Here is a 13099-nt window from a genome sequence, read left to right as displayed (position 1 = left end):
CAGGCTGGCCTTGAGCTCACAGAGATCCACCTGGCTCTGCCTCCCGAGTGCTGGGATTAAAGGCGTGCGCCACCACCACCGCCCAGCGAAAGTACATTTTAGAGGTATCTGCTGTTCATGTGGGCTCATCTGAACCATGTTTTTTTTTTCAAAATACATTGTTCTTCTGTTTATGATCAAATGCCAAGCATTTTGTTTGTATTACCTTTTTTTTTCCTCCGTGATAGGGTTTCTCTGTTTTATTTTGGTGCCTGACCTGGATCTCGCTCTGTAGACCAGGCTGGCCTCGAACTCACAGAGATCCACCAGGCTCTGCCTCCCTGGTGCTGGGATTAAAGGCATGTGCCACTACTGCCTGGCTGTTTGTATTCTTATTTGTCACTTAAAACATAAGAAGACAAACAGCCAAAGTTGCACACAGCCTCAGAACATTTCCCATACATCTCCCATCCACATGAGTCATAAGAGCTCATCTTTGTACATGTACACATATGCATACATATAGCACTGCTCAGCCAGCTTTAGATGGGGTTAAATCGTTGTACATTATGCCCTTCCACAAAGATTGTGCTCCTATTGGCCATGCCGTGCCTGTTTGTTCCCAGCAAAATAAGCCTGATATCATGAATTCTTGGGCACTTGATACATGGTATGTCATGGAGTTAATTTGGACCATAGATTAATCTCCTATTACTCTAGAGCAGTGGCTCTCAAATTTCCTAATGTTGCGACCCTTAAATACAATTCCTCATGTTGCTACTTTATAACTACAGATGTGCTACTGTTATGAATCCCAATGTAAATATCCCATATGCAGGATATCTGATGTGTGGACCCCAGAGGGGTTGAGAACTGCTGCTTGAGAGCCAGTGCTGCCAGCTGGCAGGCTCACTGGGGACAAGGATACTTCTGCCTAGAACAGGCAGCCCCGGAGTACCACGCTGCCTTTCTCACTATTTGCTTAAGTTTAGTACTTCTGTCAAGTGTGGGTGTGCCGGGCAACCTCTGTGTCCTGGCAACTGCCACACAGTTGCCATTTTAGGCAGGCCTGAGGTAAACTCATTGACCAGATCTGGACTTGCTGCAGTCTACTAGAAGGCAGCATTTCTGTGAGATTGAGGGCAACAGATCTCAGAGAACCGTAGCCACTCCTGTGACCTGTGAGCACAGAGGTGACAGTCCCTCTCCTACCAACAGAATGAGTACTCGAGGGAAGTTTTCACTTTCTTCATCCACTTCCAGGTCACACCTTCAAGGTATATTTAGGGGAGTCCTCAGGTGTATGTAGTTCGTCCCCCTTCAGTGCTCTATGGGAAATGTGGTTCTTGAGTGTTACCTTGAGCTCTTTTTTTTTTTCTAGCATGGTCTCGTCTTACCTGGTGCATCATGGGTATTGTGCCACAGCCACAGCTTTTGCCCGAATGACTGAAACCACGATTCAGGAAGAACAGGCATCCATAAAGAACAGACAAAGTAAGGTTAATTTTTCTCTCCCTATGGCTCCTTACCTGCCCCCAAATCTGTCGCTTACTTCTGTTAGCCTGTCAAAAGTCTAGTCCAACCCTGTCCTTGGCATCCTGGAGACCAGTTTGCATGTTCCAGTGCTTGCTCCTGTCCTCCATTCAAGATACAACTGCCACAAGGGCAGCCAGTGGCCCCAGAAGGTCTCAGAGCAGCGTCCCTAACGTAACACACTTGAAAGTCAGGTACAGGCCTGGTCCTGGCATGACAGAACTCTGTTCCTCCATGTTAGTTTCCTCTCCCTGCCCCCTGAATCCTGGGTTCTACTTAGCCTCCTATTCGTGATCTTCCAAAAGGAATGTTTGCGTTTTACTACACACCACCTTGTCTTTTCCATCGCTTACTCAAGTTTAATCGTTCTGCCCGTTCTTGGCCAGAGAGAGGACTCGGTGCTCAGACAGGGTGAAGCTGATGCTCTCTGGCTGTTGTCATACTATCTCCCTGCTCCCTACATCTGGTCCTACCCTTTGCAGACACCCTATTCTTTCTTGACCAAAGGCAGCTCTCCTGGTATTCTGTATGTTTGGAACCCTTTCCTGGAAGGAGGGATAGGATAGAGAACAGAACCCACAGAGTATAAGATAGAAGGAGAGGAGAATGTGGGTGAGTGGATATATTTTTATGAATGTGCCTGTGAGTGCCCACCTTTGTCTGAGCCCATCCTCTCCGTGCCTGGTTCTGGGTCTGGGTCCTCTAGAGAAGTTGTGCTCAACCAGACAGATGGAAAGGTGTCCTATCCTAGAGGTGGAGTCTACAAATGAGAGAGCTTCAGACCCAGAAGTCATTCACAGCAAGATGCATCAGGTCCTAGGGCAAGAGTGGGAAGGGAGCAGCAAGATGCTGCTGGCCAGAGAAGTGCCGTCATCAGAGACGCCAGTGTGAGGTAGACTACCTCTTCTCCCAGTGCGGAGCACACTGCAGCATCTACACATTGTCAAGATGTGGACCTTAGCCCGAGATCGCGATCGCACAGCCAGGGTTCTCCTCACTAGCTAGCTCCCTGGCTTCTTGTGCCCTGCAGGAGCGGACTTCCAGAACTTCACTACCCCTAGGCTGTGAGTTCTTGTTCTCCCCTCATATTTTTGAAGACTCCATGACAGCTGACCCAAAGCAGCGTCTGCTGTAGTCCTGAGCAACCAAGTTCTCCCAGCCTTTTTTGTGAGCTTCTCCAGCTAGCAGCATGCCAAGAGCCAGCCCACCTGACTTCAGGCCAGGGATGTGGAGGGGATCTCAGCCCTTACTCACAGCCGTGCTCTTCTCTACAGAAATCCAGAAGCTGGTGTTGGAAGGCCGGGTGGGTGAAGCTATTGAAACAACCCAACGCTTCTACCCCGGGCTGCTGGAGCACAACCCCAACCTACTCTTTATGCTCAAGTAAGTCAGGGTTGCAGTTCCAGAGCCTGGCCCTCGGCTTGCACAGGAGTCCACAGCCTGGGCCAGGCCAGAGCGTCAGTGCTGGTGTCCCTTCACAGGTGTCGACAGTTTGTGGAGATGGTGAACGGCACTGACAGTGAGGTCCGCAGCCTGACCTCCCGAAGCCCCAAGTCCCAGGACAGCTACCCTGGCTCCCCCAGCCTCAGCCCCCGGCACGGCCCTGGTAGTTCCCACATGCACAACACAGGTCAGCCCTTCTTCAGAGTTCTCTGGGATGAGCTGGTGTGGAGAAGAATGGCCACCCCACCTACCTTTCCTTGTGGTGGACTTAGGACCGACTGCTGGGTTGGGTGGGAGGGAAAAGGCCACTCCGGCAATCCTGAGGGCCCACTTGTGACCCGCCTTCTCTGACCCACCGGCTTCTAGGAGCAGACAGTCCCAGCTGCAGCAATGGCGTTGCCTCCACCAAGAACAAACAGAACCACAGTAAATACCCCGCACCCAGCTCCTCCTCCTCGTCCTCGTCCTCCTCGTCCTCCTCTTCCCCGTCCTCCATCAATTACTCCGAGTCCAACTCAACAGACTCCACCAAGTCCCAGCCCCACAGCAGTACCAGTAACCAGGAGACCAGGTGCCTGTCTTGCTCCTCTCTCTCCACTTCTGTCCTGTGCCCACTGGACCCACCACTGGGCAGTCTCCTTTGAAATGCTGCCTGCTGCCCTTTACCCTCGCGTCTGTCGTAGGTCTTGTCTGGACTGCAGCCTCTTGAAAGGTCAGGCCAAACACTGGTTCTGGCTTTTGTCCCTATTCAAGACATAGCGGTCAGTTCCCTTGACCCTGCCAGACTTAAGAACATGGCGGCCTACACAGGGACTCCTTCTCCAAGGAGGCTGGGCCTGTTAGAACCCCTCGGGTCTACAGTTCAGGAGTTTTTTATGAAGTCAGGCTCATGGATAGCCATGTGGCCTGGGCTGTAGGCTGCAGCTCCAAATGGCTTTCAGCAGGTCCTGGGCATGCCTAAATGCTGACCTTAGTTTGGGTCCCTGCCAAGGCCTCAGAGATACCCAATCAGTTCAGTTGGTAGGGAAGAGAAGGAAATATTGAAGAGGTGTGTCAACTCAGAAGAGAGCTCCTGAGAGGAGTCACGGGCAGCTTTGGGACAAGAATAGGAATCCTTAACAAGCACCTAGAGATGACTATGGTGAGGCTGAGATCTGGAGCCTAGAAGGCCTGGGTTATCTCTCCTCTCATGCTCCTGCAGTCCTTCAGTTTGATGCCATTGTAGGACCCATTATGGTCCCTCAGGTAAACTCCTTCGGTTTACCTGAAGCGATGGTAAGCAAAGCCTGGACAGAGGCCCGACTCATCTCCACTCTTCTCTGCAGTGACAGTGAGATGGAGATGGAGGCGGAACACTACCCCAATGGTGTGTTGGAAAGCATATCCACGCGCATCGTCAACGGTGCCTACAAGCATGAAGACCTGCAGACAGATGAGTCCAGCATGGGTAGGTACTGTTCCTTAGTATGACCCAGCCCCTGTGTTCCTTGAGAGGGCCACATACAGTCCTAATGCCCACTTCCTCTTCAGAGGGCTAAGATGGCAGGCTCTGGCAGCTGGACTGAGTCAGCTACTTTCTTAGTCATTCCTGGATGCGTCCTTGAGGTGGCTTCCAGTGTGAAGGAAGGGCCATGTCTGCTGCCAAGACCCTTCAAAGGCCACAGGGAGTTTGAGAATGTGCCCTGATCAGCTCCATGCAGGGTGGGAAGGGGAGGTTTCCAAGCCTTGCCCCACCGCTGGTCTGTGTGTGCCAGCTGGACAGAGCTGCTCCACCTGCTGGCTCTCCGAGCCCTTGCCTGCCTTTGGCAGAAGCTGTAGCTTCCCGGGGTCCTTCCTCTTCTTCCCTCTCCGCCCTCTAATGTGTTTTCTGCTGATCTCTGGGTGCAGACGATGGGCATCCACGGCGGCAGCTCTGCGGGGGCAACCAGGCTGCCACAGAAAGGATCATCCTGTTCGGCCGGGAGCTGCAAGCATTGAGTGAGCAGCTGGGCCGAGAGTACGGCAAGAATTTGGCCCACACGGAGATGCTGCAGGTAAAGGATAAGCCAGGTCCTCACACAGAGCACTTTCCCATTTGTGCCGAGGCTCTGGGAACATCTAGGGGCAGCGGTAATAGGCCAGAATGGGCTCTAGTTATGTCTGCTGTAAAATTTGGGGTGTGTAGGGTGTTCCCCCCATTCCAAGATCTAAAGAGGGTGTATCTTTGCCTGACTCTCTAGTCCAGGTATATTGAGCTCTCCCTGGGCCCCATGCAGTCTTCTGACCTCCTCTGGAGCCATGGGAATATGTCGAGTGCTACATTCCTCTCATGGATGCTCTGTCCCTTAGGATGCCTTTAGCCTACTAGCATATTCAGACCCCTGGAGCTGCCCAGTTGGCCATCAGCTTGACCCCATCCAGAGGGAGCCTGTGTGTGCTGCTCTCAACAGCGCCATTTTAGGTGAGTGCATCTAATGAAAGCAAAAGTTAACCCGTGAGTGTGGGTGGCCACCTTCCCTCTTCCTAGAAATAGCATCAAGATGGGCATAGGCCTTCATAGGGAACCTGACCCTAACTCCCTCTGCCCAACTGAGTTGGCCGCTAGTTCATGGCCATGGGCCAGGCCAACTTACTTGCTCTAGAGAAGGCCAAGGTCCTCAGATTCCTATCATGAATACAGGGCCATGGCCGGTGGCTAGAACACTCAGACAATAAACACTGTTCCAAGAGTTCTGTCCATACCTCTAACCTCTAGGGAACTTTGACCTGCGCCCAAGTCCTTGACTAGGCATTGACCATGTCTTACAATCTTCTCCACAGAGTCTCAGAACCTGCCAAAGCAGCCGCCTCTGATGCTTGCCCTGGGCCAGGCATCTGAATGTCTGCGGCTCATGGCCCGAGCAGGCCTGGGATCTTGCTCTTTTGCCAGAGTCGATGACTACTTGCACTAGCTGACCTTCCTGGCTGGCTCTGGCTGGCCGCCCTTCAGCCTAGGGCTGGAGCAACCCTGCCCTCCACAGGCACCTGGTACAGAGACCTGGAAGCCATGGGCAGAGTCAGTCCCACTCCTCCTACCTGCCGGTCCTCCCTCTCTCCATCCCTCCCTCCTTCTTTTCCTTGTCCTCTCCTTCTCCTTCTCCCTTCCACGTGCAGCGGCCTGTGACACAGTATTGGCTGGTTACTCATGTAGCGGCTTCTCCTTTAAAGGAGATTTTGTTTTGAGGAAAGGTTGGGTTTTTAATCTTTTTCTTCCTCCTGACTGAGCCACCAGTGTTTATCTCGGGAGAGTTTGTGCTGAGCTGGTTTCTGCTGACTTAGTAATGAAGCCTATCCAGGTTGATGATAGCTTATTATTTTCATAAGTAAAAAACAAACAAACAAATGAGATTATATATATATATATATATAAATATATATATATTAAAAAAGACACAGTATTTATCGTAGCACTAGTGGTCCAGCACCTCTTGGGTGAGGCTGTCCAGACACCATGTGTTTTTATTTGAGTCCAACTCATTAAAAAAGAATCATCTCTTGTCACTTCAGTCAAGTGATTTGTTTATTTTAGGCTCCCCTTTTATTGAGCCACAGGTCCAGCTGAGGCTGCTTGGTGGGCAAGGTCAGGCTGAGCTACTTTGCAGCATCCCAGGAGGTCGGGGTCTCGAGGCCCCTTATAGGTAGACAAACCACACAACTGCAGGTCCGGGGATGGATTCAGGGAAGTGAGGTGGCCCGGGGCGCACAGCAAAGCGAGGGAACACAGGGTCCGTAGCCAGCACGCTGTCTACCACTCTACCCTGCCTCTCACTGCCTGCCTTGCCCCTCTCTCCCATCTCAATGCCCTGCCTTCCCTTGTTAAGATGGCCAAATAATTCATTACTCTCAGTTGGATGCCTGGAAACTACCTGCCTTCAACCCAAGAGCTGCTGTATGCCAGGCTGCCAAGAGGAAGACTCCATTCCCAGGACAGAGACCCTAAGGACAGGCTGGCCGCTTTCTTCCTGCCTGGGTCTTCGCCATCACTGCCCAACTCTGATGGGATTGATGCTTCCTGTGGAGAAGTTGGTACCTCGTGGAGGCTGAGTCTCGGACCGTTGGTCCAGAGTGGGTGGAACCCTTGGCTTCCTGGTCCAGATTTCCCTGCAGCTGTGGGAGGCTGCTCCCTACAGCTTGGCCCCAGCGACTCTTAGGAAGAGGAGACTCCATGGGCCTTACAAATGTCCTCCCAGCTGGTGGGACAACAACACATCCTACCACCACAGGGCTGAGATGCTGCCAGGATGTGGGTGGGCCATCTGTGGAGGGGACTGTCTGCCGAGGAAGAGGAGGGTCTATGGAGAGGAGACCTGGAGGGGCCAGGATCTCCTTACCTGCTTCACAGGGTGAGTGAAAAGCCCAGGCAGCCTCTGCAAAGAGTAGGTCCAACTGTGGCAAAGCCACAAGTGGCCTTCCAGTCCCCATCGGCATCTGGGCTGGGTGAGCTCATATTCTGCTGGTGGACACAGAAATCAGTGGTAGAGCTCAAGATGTTCTGTGCCTACTAGGCCACACCAGGCCCACAGCTGGACAAAAATAAGTTAGACCAGCTGTCAGTGAGGGGCCAGGGCCCTGACTGAAATCTTCCAAAATTTTGCTCTGGGGGCTAATCCTACAGGCTACTACATTTTCTTGGTTCCTGGCAGGGCCTTGGTTAGCAGCTTGTCAGGAGGTTTTGTCCTGTGTAAAGGAAATCTCATCCTGTCCAAGGCTAGAACACCCAAGCTCCAAACTCAGGTTGGAAATATCAGGCTGTTACAATGGTTGGCCTAACATTTGGATATGAAAACCGGTGGCATTTGCAGAGCGGTGGAGTTTAGAAAACGTCTCCACCAGTCCCCTCCGTTGCCAGTTAAAGAAACAGGCCCAGGAGATTAAGTGACTTGGCCAAAGCCACACAGCAAATAGTGGCAGAGCCAGGACTAACTGTTCCTGTGGGTTCAACAGTCCTGTCTAGACCTAAAGCAGAATGGCAATGAGCTTTGTGAGGGTCAAGTTGGCACGACTTGAGCAGTGCCTGAGCAGCGGGCAGGTACCGTTAGGAGTGTGATGAGGGTGGGCATGGGTGCTTAGACTTGGGTTGTGGAGCGGCTGAGAGGGCCTTGGAGGGCTCGGGACTGCTGTGTGCTGCATGGGGTTGTGTGTCTACCTGGCTCGCACTCAGTACCCACGGCCACCTCCCCATTTTCTGTGCCTTATCTCACTGTTTCAGCTGAGTCCAAGTTGTTTACTCTGTTCCTCTCCAGAGGGGTTCTCTGTCCTAGTCGGACAGCTCACTTTGGGGACATAAGCCTTTGCCCCACAAGCCGTGGGGAGGGCCAAAATCAAGCTGCTGGAGCCAGTTGTTAGTCCAGTCCTGCTGCCAGAGGAGCCCCGTATGTACCCCCATTCCTATTGGCCTGTTTCCAGGAGCTCGGAGTGGGGAATAGTTCTTGGATGCAGCTTAGTAAAGGGCTGGACCTGACCCTTGTGGGCAGGAGGAGGACCTGACTGTGTTGGGTTGTCCAGCCCTTGGGGAGCAGCATCCCTGCTCACCTTCCCTCTGTGGCACCAGATGGTAGCTCCTTGCAGAGCAAGGACCAAGTTGGCAGACCACTCAGAGTCAAAACCTCACCCCCACCCTTCCTCGTGGGTCTGTGGCTGAGTGTAGGCTGGCAGAACAAGGATCTCACAAGCTAGGGAAGTAAGGACTGCCTGGCTACCCGGCATCTTCCCAGCCCTTAAGCACAAAAAGATGAGGCAGAGGACTGTTGGGGCCGAGCGTCCCTTTGGTGGCTCACAACTCAGGTATGCACGTCACTTGGCAGCTGGACAGCAGGGCCCCATTTCACCACCAACGCAGGCGTTTGGACCTGTGGCCAGATGGTGGCTTCTGGCTGTCCCCAGTGCCCCCTCTTCGCATAGGTTCCCTCCGTCATCAACTACAGCTGAAACAGGCATCCTCCACATTGTGCACACTGGTTCTGCCTTTGTCCTTGCAAGCTGATACTCGGCGTTAGCATGCAACTTGTGGTGTGAGAGAGAGGGTGACAGAATTCTAACACAAACATCCTATTAAATTGTACTTGAGATGAAAAAATTCCTGTTGTATTTTGACAGAATTATTTTTATTAAAATACACATCCATGAGCAATTGTGTCTCATTTGTTTGGTCTCACTAGGGTTGGTGGCCCCTACCTCTTAGTGCCTCCTCAAGGACTTGAGACTTCATCTTTGCAGGACTCCAGAAATGACAGGGGCTTTAGCTGGTTCTCTCTTCAAACAGCTTTCATCTAGACAAGGAAAACAACAGATCTAACTTCAGAAGGGTGGGCTACGCTGTCCTTTTTCCTCCACAGGAGAGGCCCCTCCACATTGGTCATCCAGTACCAAGTGATCAGCCCTGATCAGAATCATACACAGAAGTAACATGATATGGACTGAATGGATTGGATTTGCGCGCGCGCGCGCGCACACACACACACACACACACACACACACACACACACACACACACACGCACACACACACACACACACACACACACACACACCAATAATTAATAGAGGCCATGAGCCTGGCGCTGGCAGCAGTGGTAGTGCACGCCTTTGATCCCAGCACTCGAGAGGCAGAGGCAGGCGGATCTCTGTGAGTTCAAGGCCAGCCTGGGCTACAGAGCAAGTTTCAGGACAGGCATCAAAACTACACAGAGAAACCCTGTCTCGAAAACAAACAAAAGAACATGAAATCAAGAGATCAAGTGGGTGCATGGAAAGGATTGGAGGGAGAAAGGGAAAGGGATAATGGATTAAATATTTAATTGAAGCTGGGTGTGGTGGCATTTTCTTTAATCCCAGCACTTGGGAGGCAGAAGCAGACAGATCTCTGAGTTCGAGGCCAGCCTGGTCTGCAAAGTGAGTTCCAGGACAGCCAGGGCTACACAGAAAAACCCTATCTCAAAAAAAAAAAATTTAAAAATGTAGTATGGTGGTTGGGTGTGATAGTGTATATCTTTAGTCCGAGCACCAAGAGGCAGAGGCAAGCAGATCTCTGAATTCAAGGCCAGTCAGGCCAGGACTACACAGTGAGCTCTTGTGTCAAAAAAACAAAAAAAAGTGTGGGGTTCAGTGGTTGAGAGAGCATTTGGTGGTGTTCAGAGAACCTGAGTTCAGTTCTCATCACCCACATCAGGTGGCTAACCAGCCACCTGTAACTCCAGCTCCAGGAGGATCTGACACCTCTGGCCTCCCAGGGCACCGCACTCAGGCACATACCCACATTCAGATATAAACTGACACATAATTTTAATAAAAATAAATCTGAAAAGGGGGGGGGAAGGGGGTATAGCTATACTCAGTATTGACAGGGAATGGATTCCAAGAGACTGCTTTCTTTTCCACATTTCAAATTCCTCTGGTGTTCAAATCCCTCATCTAAAATGGTATATAATATGATCTACACACATCCTGTTTATATGTAGATGTACTTTTTCCCCCTCGAGACAGAGTTTCTCTGTGCAGCCCTGGCTGTCCTGGAACTCACTCTATAGACCAGGCTAGCCATGAACTCAGAGATCCACCTGCCTCTGCTTCCTGAGCGCTGGGATTAAAGGTGTGTGCCACCATACCCGGCTTAGATACACTTTTTTAAAATTTGTGTGTGGTGTGTATGTGTGTAGGTGCACTTCCCCTTGTATGCATGTATGGAGGCCAGAGAATGTTGGGTGTCTTCCTCAATTTCACTCCACTTTTTTTTTTCATTTTTGGCTTTTCGAGACAGGGTTTCTCTATGTAGCCCTGGCTGTCCTAAAACTAGCTCTGTAGACGAGGTTGGCCTCTAACTCACAGAGACACAGAGATCTGCCTACCTCTGCCTCCATAGTGCTGAGATTAAAGGCATGCGCCACCACCACCCAGCTCTTCTTTACTATTTTTAACTATGTATATGAGGTGGGGGTACATGCACATACCCCGTGTGGTGCCTGGGGAGTCCAGAGAGGGCATTGGGTCCCCGAAAGCTGGTGTTAAAGGCAGTTTCAAGTACCCAGTGTGGGTGCTGGGAACTGAACTCCAGTCCTATGCAAGCACAGTGCCTGCTCTTAACTGCTGAGCCAGAGACGTACTTCCTCCACCTTCATTTTTTTGAGACAGGGTCTTTCTCTAAACTCAGAACTTACCATCTGGCCACACTGGCCAGTGAGTCCTTGAGAGCCTGTCCTTCCTGCCTCCCAGTGCTGGGGTTATGGTTCATGTGTTTGGCGCCTGACTATATGTGGGTACCGAGGACCTACATCCAGAGCTTCGTGGCTGCAAGCGCTTGGCCCACTAAAGCATCCCTCCAGGCCCTGTATGCAACTAAAAAGAAAACGATTTTCTTCACGGTGTGTGGTGGTACATAATTACAATCCCAGAAACGGAGAGGTGGAGACAGGAGGGTCCGTACTTAAAGGCCAGCCATCTCACATAGCTGTGAGACCAGCTTGGCCCACAGGAGAACCTGTCTCGAAAAACCAAAGCAGGTTTGTGTGTACTTGGGTACTGAGTTCCTTGAAATTTTTATCTCCCACAATTAGGGCTCAAGTACCAAGTGCTGCACAGCCCATCCCAAGATGCCTGCCCCCACCAATGGGGGAGGGGGTGAGAATGGGGACAGCTTGCCACACAGAGGAAACCCAGAATCTAGATTAAGGTAGATCCTATCCTCTTTTTTTTTTTTTTTTTTTTTTTTTTAATAGATGAACACTTGTGGTATAACAAACACGGACACAAAGGAGTGGGGTTTCCTCCAATGTAAACAATTTACAAGATGCACACTTGATTAAGCTGTTAGTGTAAGTAAACCAGATAGTCTCTGGGGCCTAGAATACACCCAACTGCCATTCCTGGGGTTAACCTGCTGTACCTGGCTACAGGAATTTGCATGGGGGGGGGACTATCCGGGAGTATCTTGGTAACATTGAGCAGGCATCCTTCCTTGGAAGTCCCACAGGGTGAGAGCGTAGGTTGGTCCCATTCATAGTTGTCAGGATTGGAAGGAGAGCTTTTAGTTTGACTAGTTCCAAGCCCAGCATACTATGGGGGTCTGGGGTCTAGGCATAGCCAGCATTGGTTTAATAGGAAAGGGCTCCTAATCCTATATAATAGGAATAGGTTCACATATGTGAATGCTTGGTCATTAGAATGTGGTGCTACGATTCCACTAAAATCAGGCGCAAGACAAGGCTGTCCACTCTCCCCATATTTATTCAACATAGTACTTGAAGTTCTAGTTAGAGCAATAAGACAACAAAAGGAGATCAAAGGGATAGACATTGGAAAGGAAGAAGTCAAACCTTCACTATTTGCAGATGATATGATAGTATACATAAGTGACCCCAAAAATTCTACCAGGGAACTCCTACAGCTGATAAACTCCTTCAGTAAAGTAGCAGGATACAAGATCAACTCAAAAAAGTTAGTTAGCCCTCCTATACACAAATGATAAAAAGGGCTGAAAAAGAAATCAGAGAAACATCATCCTTTACAATAACCACAAATAATATAAAATACCTTGGAATAACACTAAACAAGTGAAGGACCTGTTTGATAAGAACTTTAAGTCTCTGAAGAAAGAAATTGAAGAAGATATCAGAAAATGGAAAGATCTCCCATGCTCATGGATAGGTAGATTTAACATAGTAAAAATGGCAATCTTATCAAAAGCAATCTGGGCTACAGCGTGAGTTCCAGGAAAGGCGCAAAGCTACACAGAGAAACCCTGTCTTGAAAACAAACAAAAAAAACCAAAACAAAACGACTCTGAGATACCATCTTACATCTGTCAGAATGGCTATGATAAAAAACACTAATGATAGCCTATGTTGAAGAGGATGCGGAGCAAGGGGAACACTCCTCCACTGTAGGTGGGAATGCAAACTTGACAACCACTGTGGAAATCAGTATGGCGGTTTCTCAGAAAATTGGGAATCAATCTACCTCAAGACCCAGCCATACCACTCTTGGGCATACACCCAAAGAATGCTCAATCATACCACAAACATACATGGTCAATTATGTTCATAGCAGCACTATTCGTAATAGCCAGAACCTGGAAACAACCTAGATGCCCGACAACTGAAGAATAGATTAAGAAAATGTGGTACAGCCGGGCA

At 50.2% G+C, this 13099-nt stretch overlaps 1 protein-coding gene across 4 annotated transcripts in view; it reads left to right on the top strand.

Annotated features, from left to right (window-relative positions):
• The window catches only part of Ranbp10 (RAN binding protein 10), a 61996-nt gene extending 52897 nt beyond the window's left edge, over positions 1-9099 (top strand). For all 4 annotated transcript variants that reach the window (XM_037206230.1, XM_037206231.1, XM_028854261.2 and 1 more), the window contains 8 exons: positions 1361-1473; positions 2787-2895; positions 2994-3142; positions 3322-3526; positions 4281-4402; positions 4843-4988; positions 5284-5395; positions 5755-9099. In XM_037206230.1, the coding sequence (XP_037062125.1) occupies positions 1361-1473; positions 2787-2895; positions 2994-3142; positions 3322-3526; positions 4281-4402; positions 4843-4988; positions 5284-5395; positions 5755-5885 (1087 nt within the window). In that variant the 3' untranslated portion in view covers positions 5886-9099. The remainder of the gene's footprint in view (positions 1-1360; positions 1474-2786; positions 2896-2993; positions 3143-3321; positions 3527-4280; positions 4403-4842; positions 4989-5283; positions 5396-5754) is intronic.
• Positions 9100-13099: the final 4000 nt, after the last annotated feature.

The sequence above is a fragment of the Peromyscus leucopus genome, chromosome 5, assembly GCF_004664715.2.
Source record: "Peromyscus leucopus breed LL Stock chromosome 5, UCI_PerLeu_2.1, whole genome shotgun sequence".
Classification (NCBI taxonomy): domain Eukaryota; kingdom Metazoa; phylum Chordata; class Mammalia; order Rodentia; family Cricetidae; genus Peromyscus; species Peromyscus leucopus.
The sequence above is the reverse complement of the archived record's forward strand: the minus strand, read 5'-3'. Positions and strand labels throughout refer to the sequence as shown.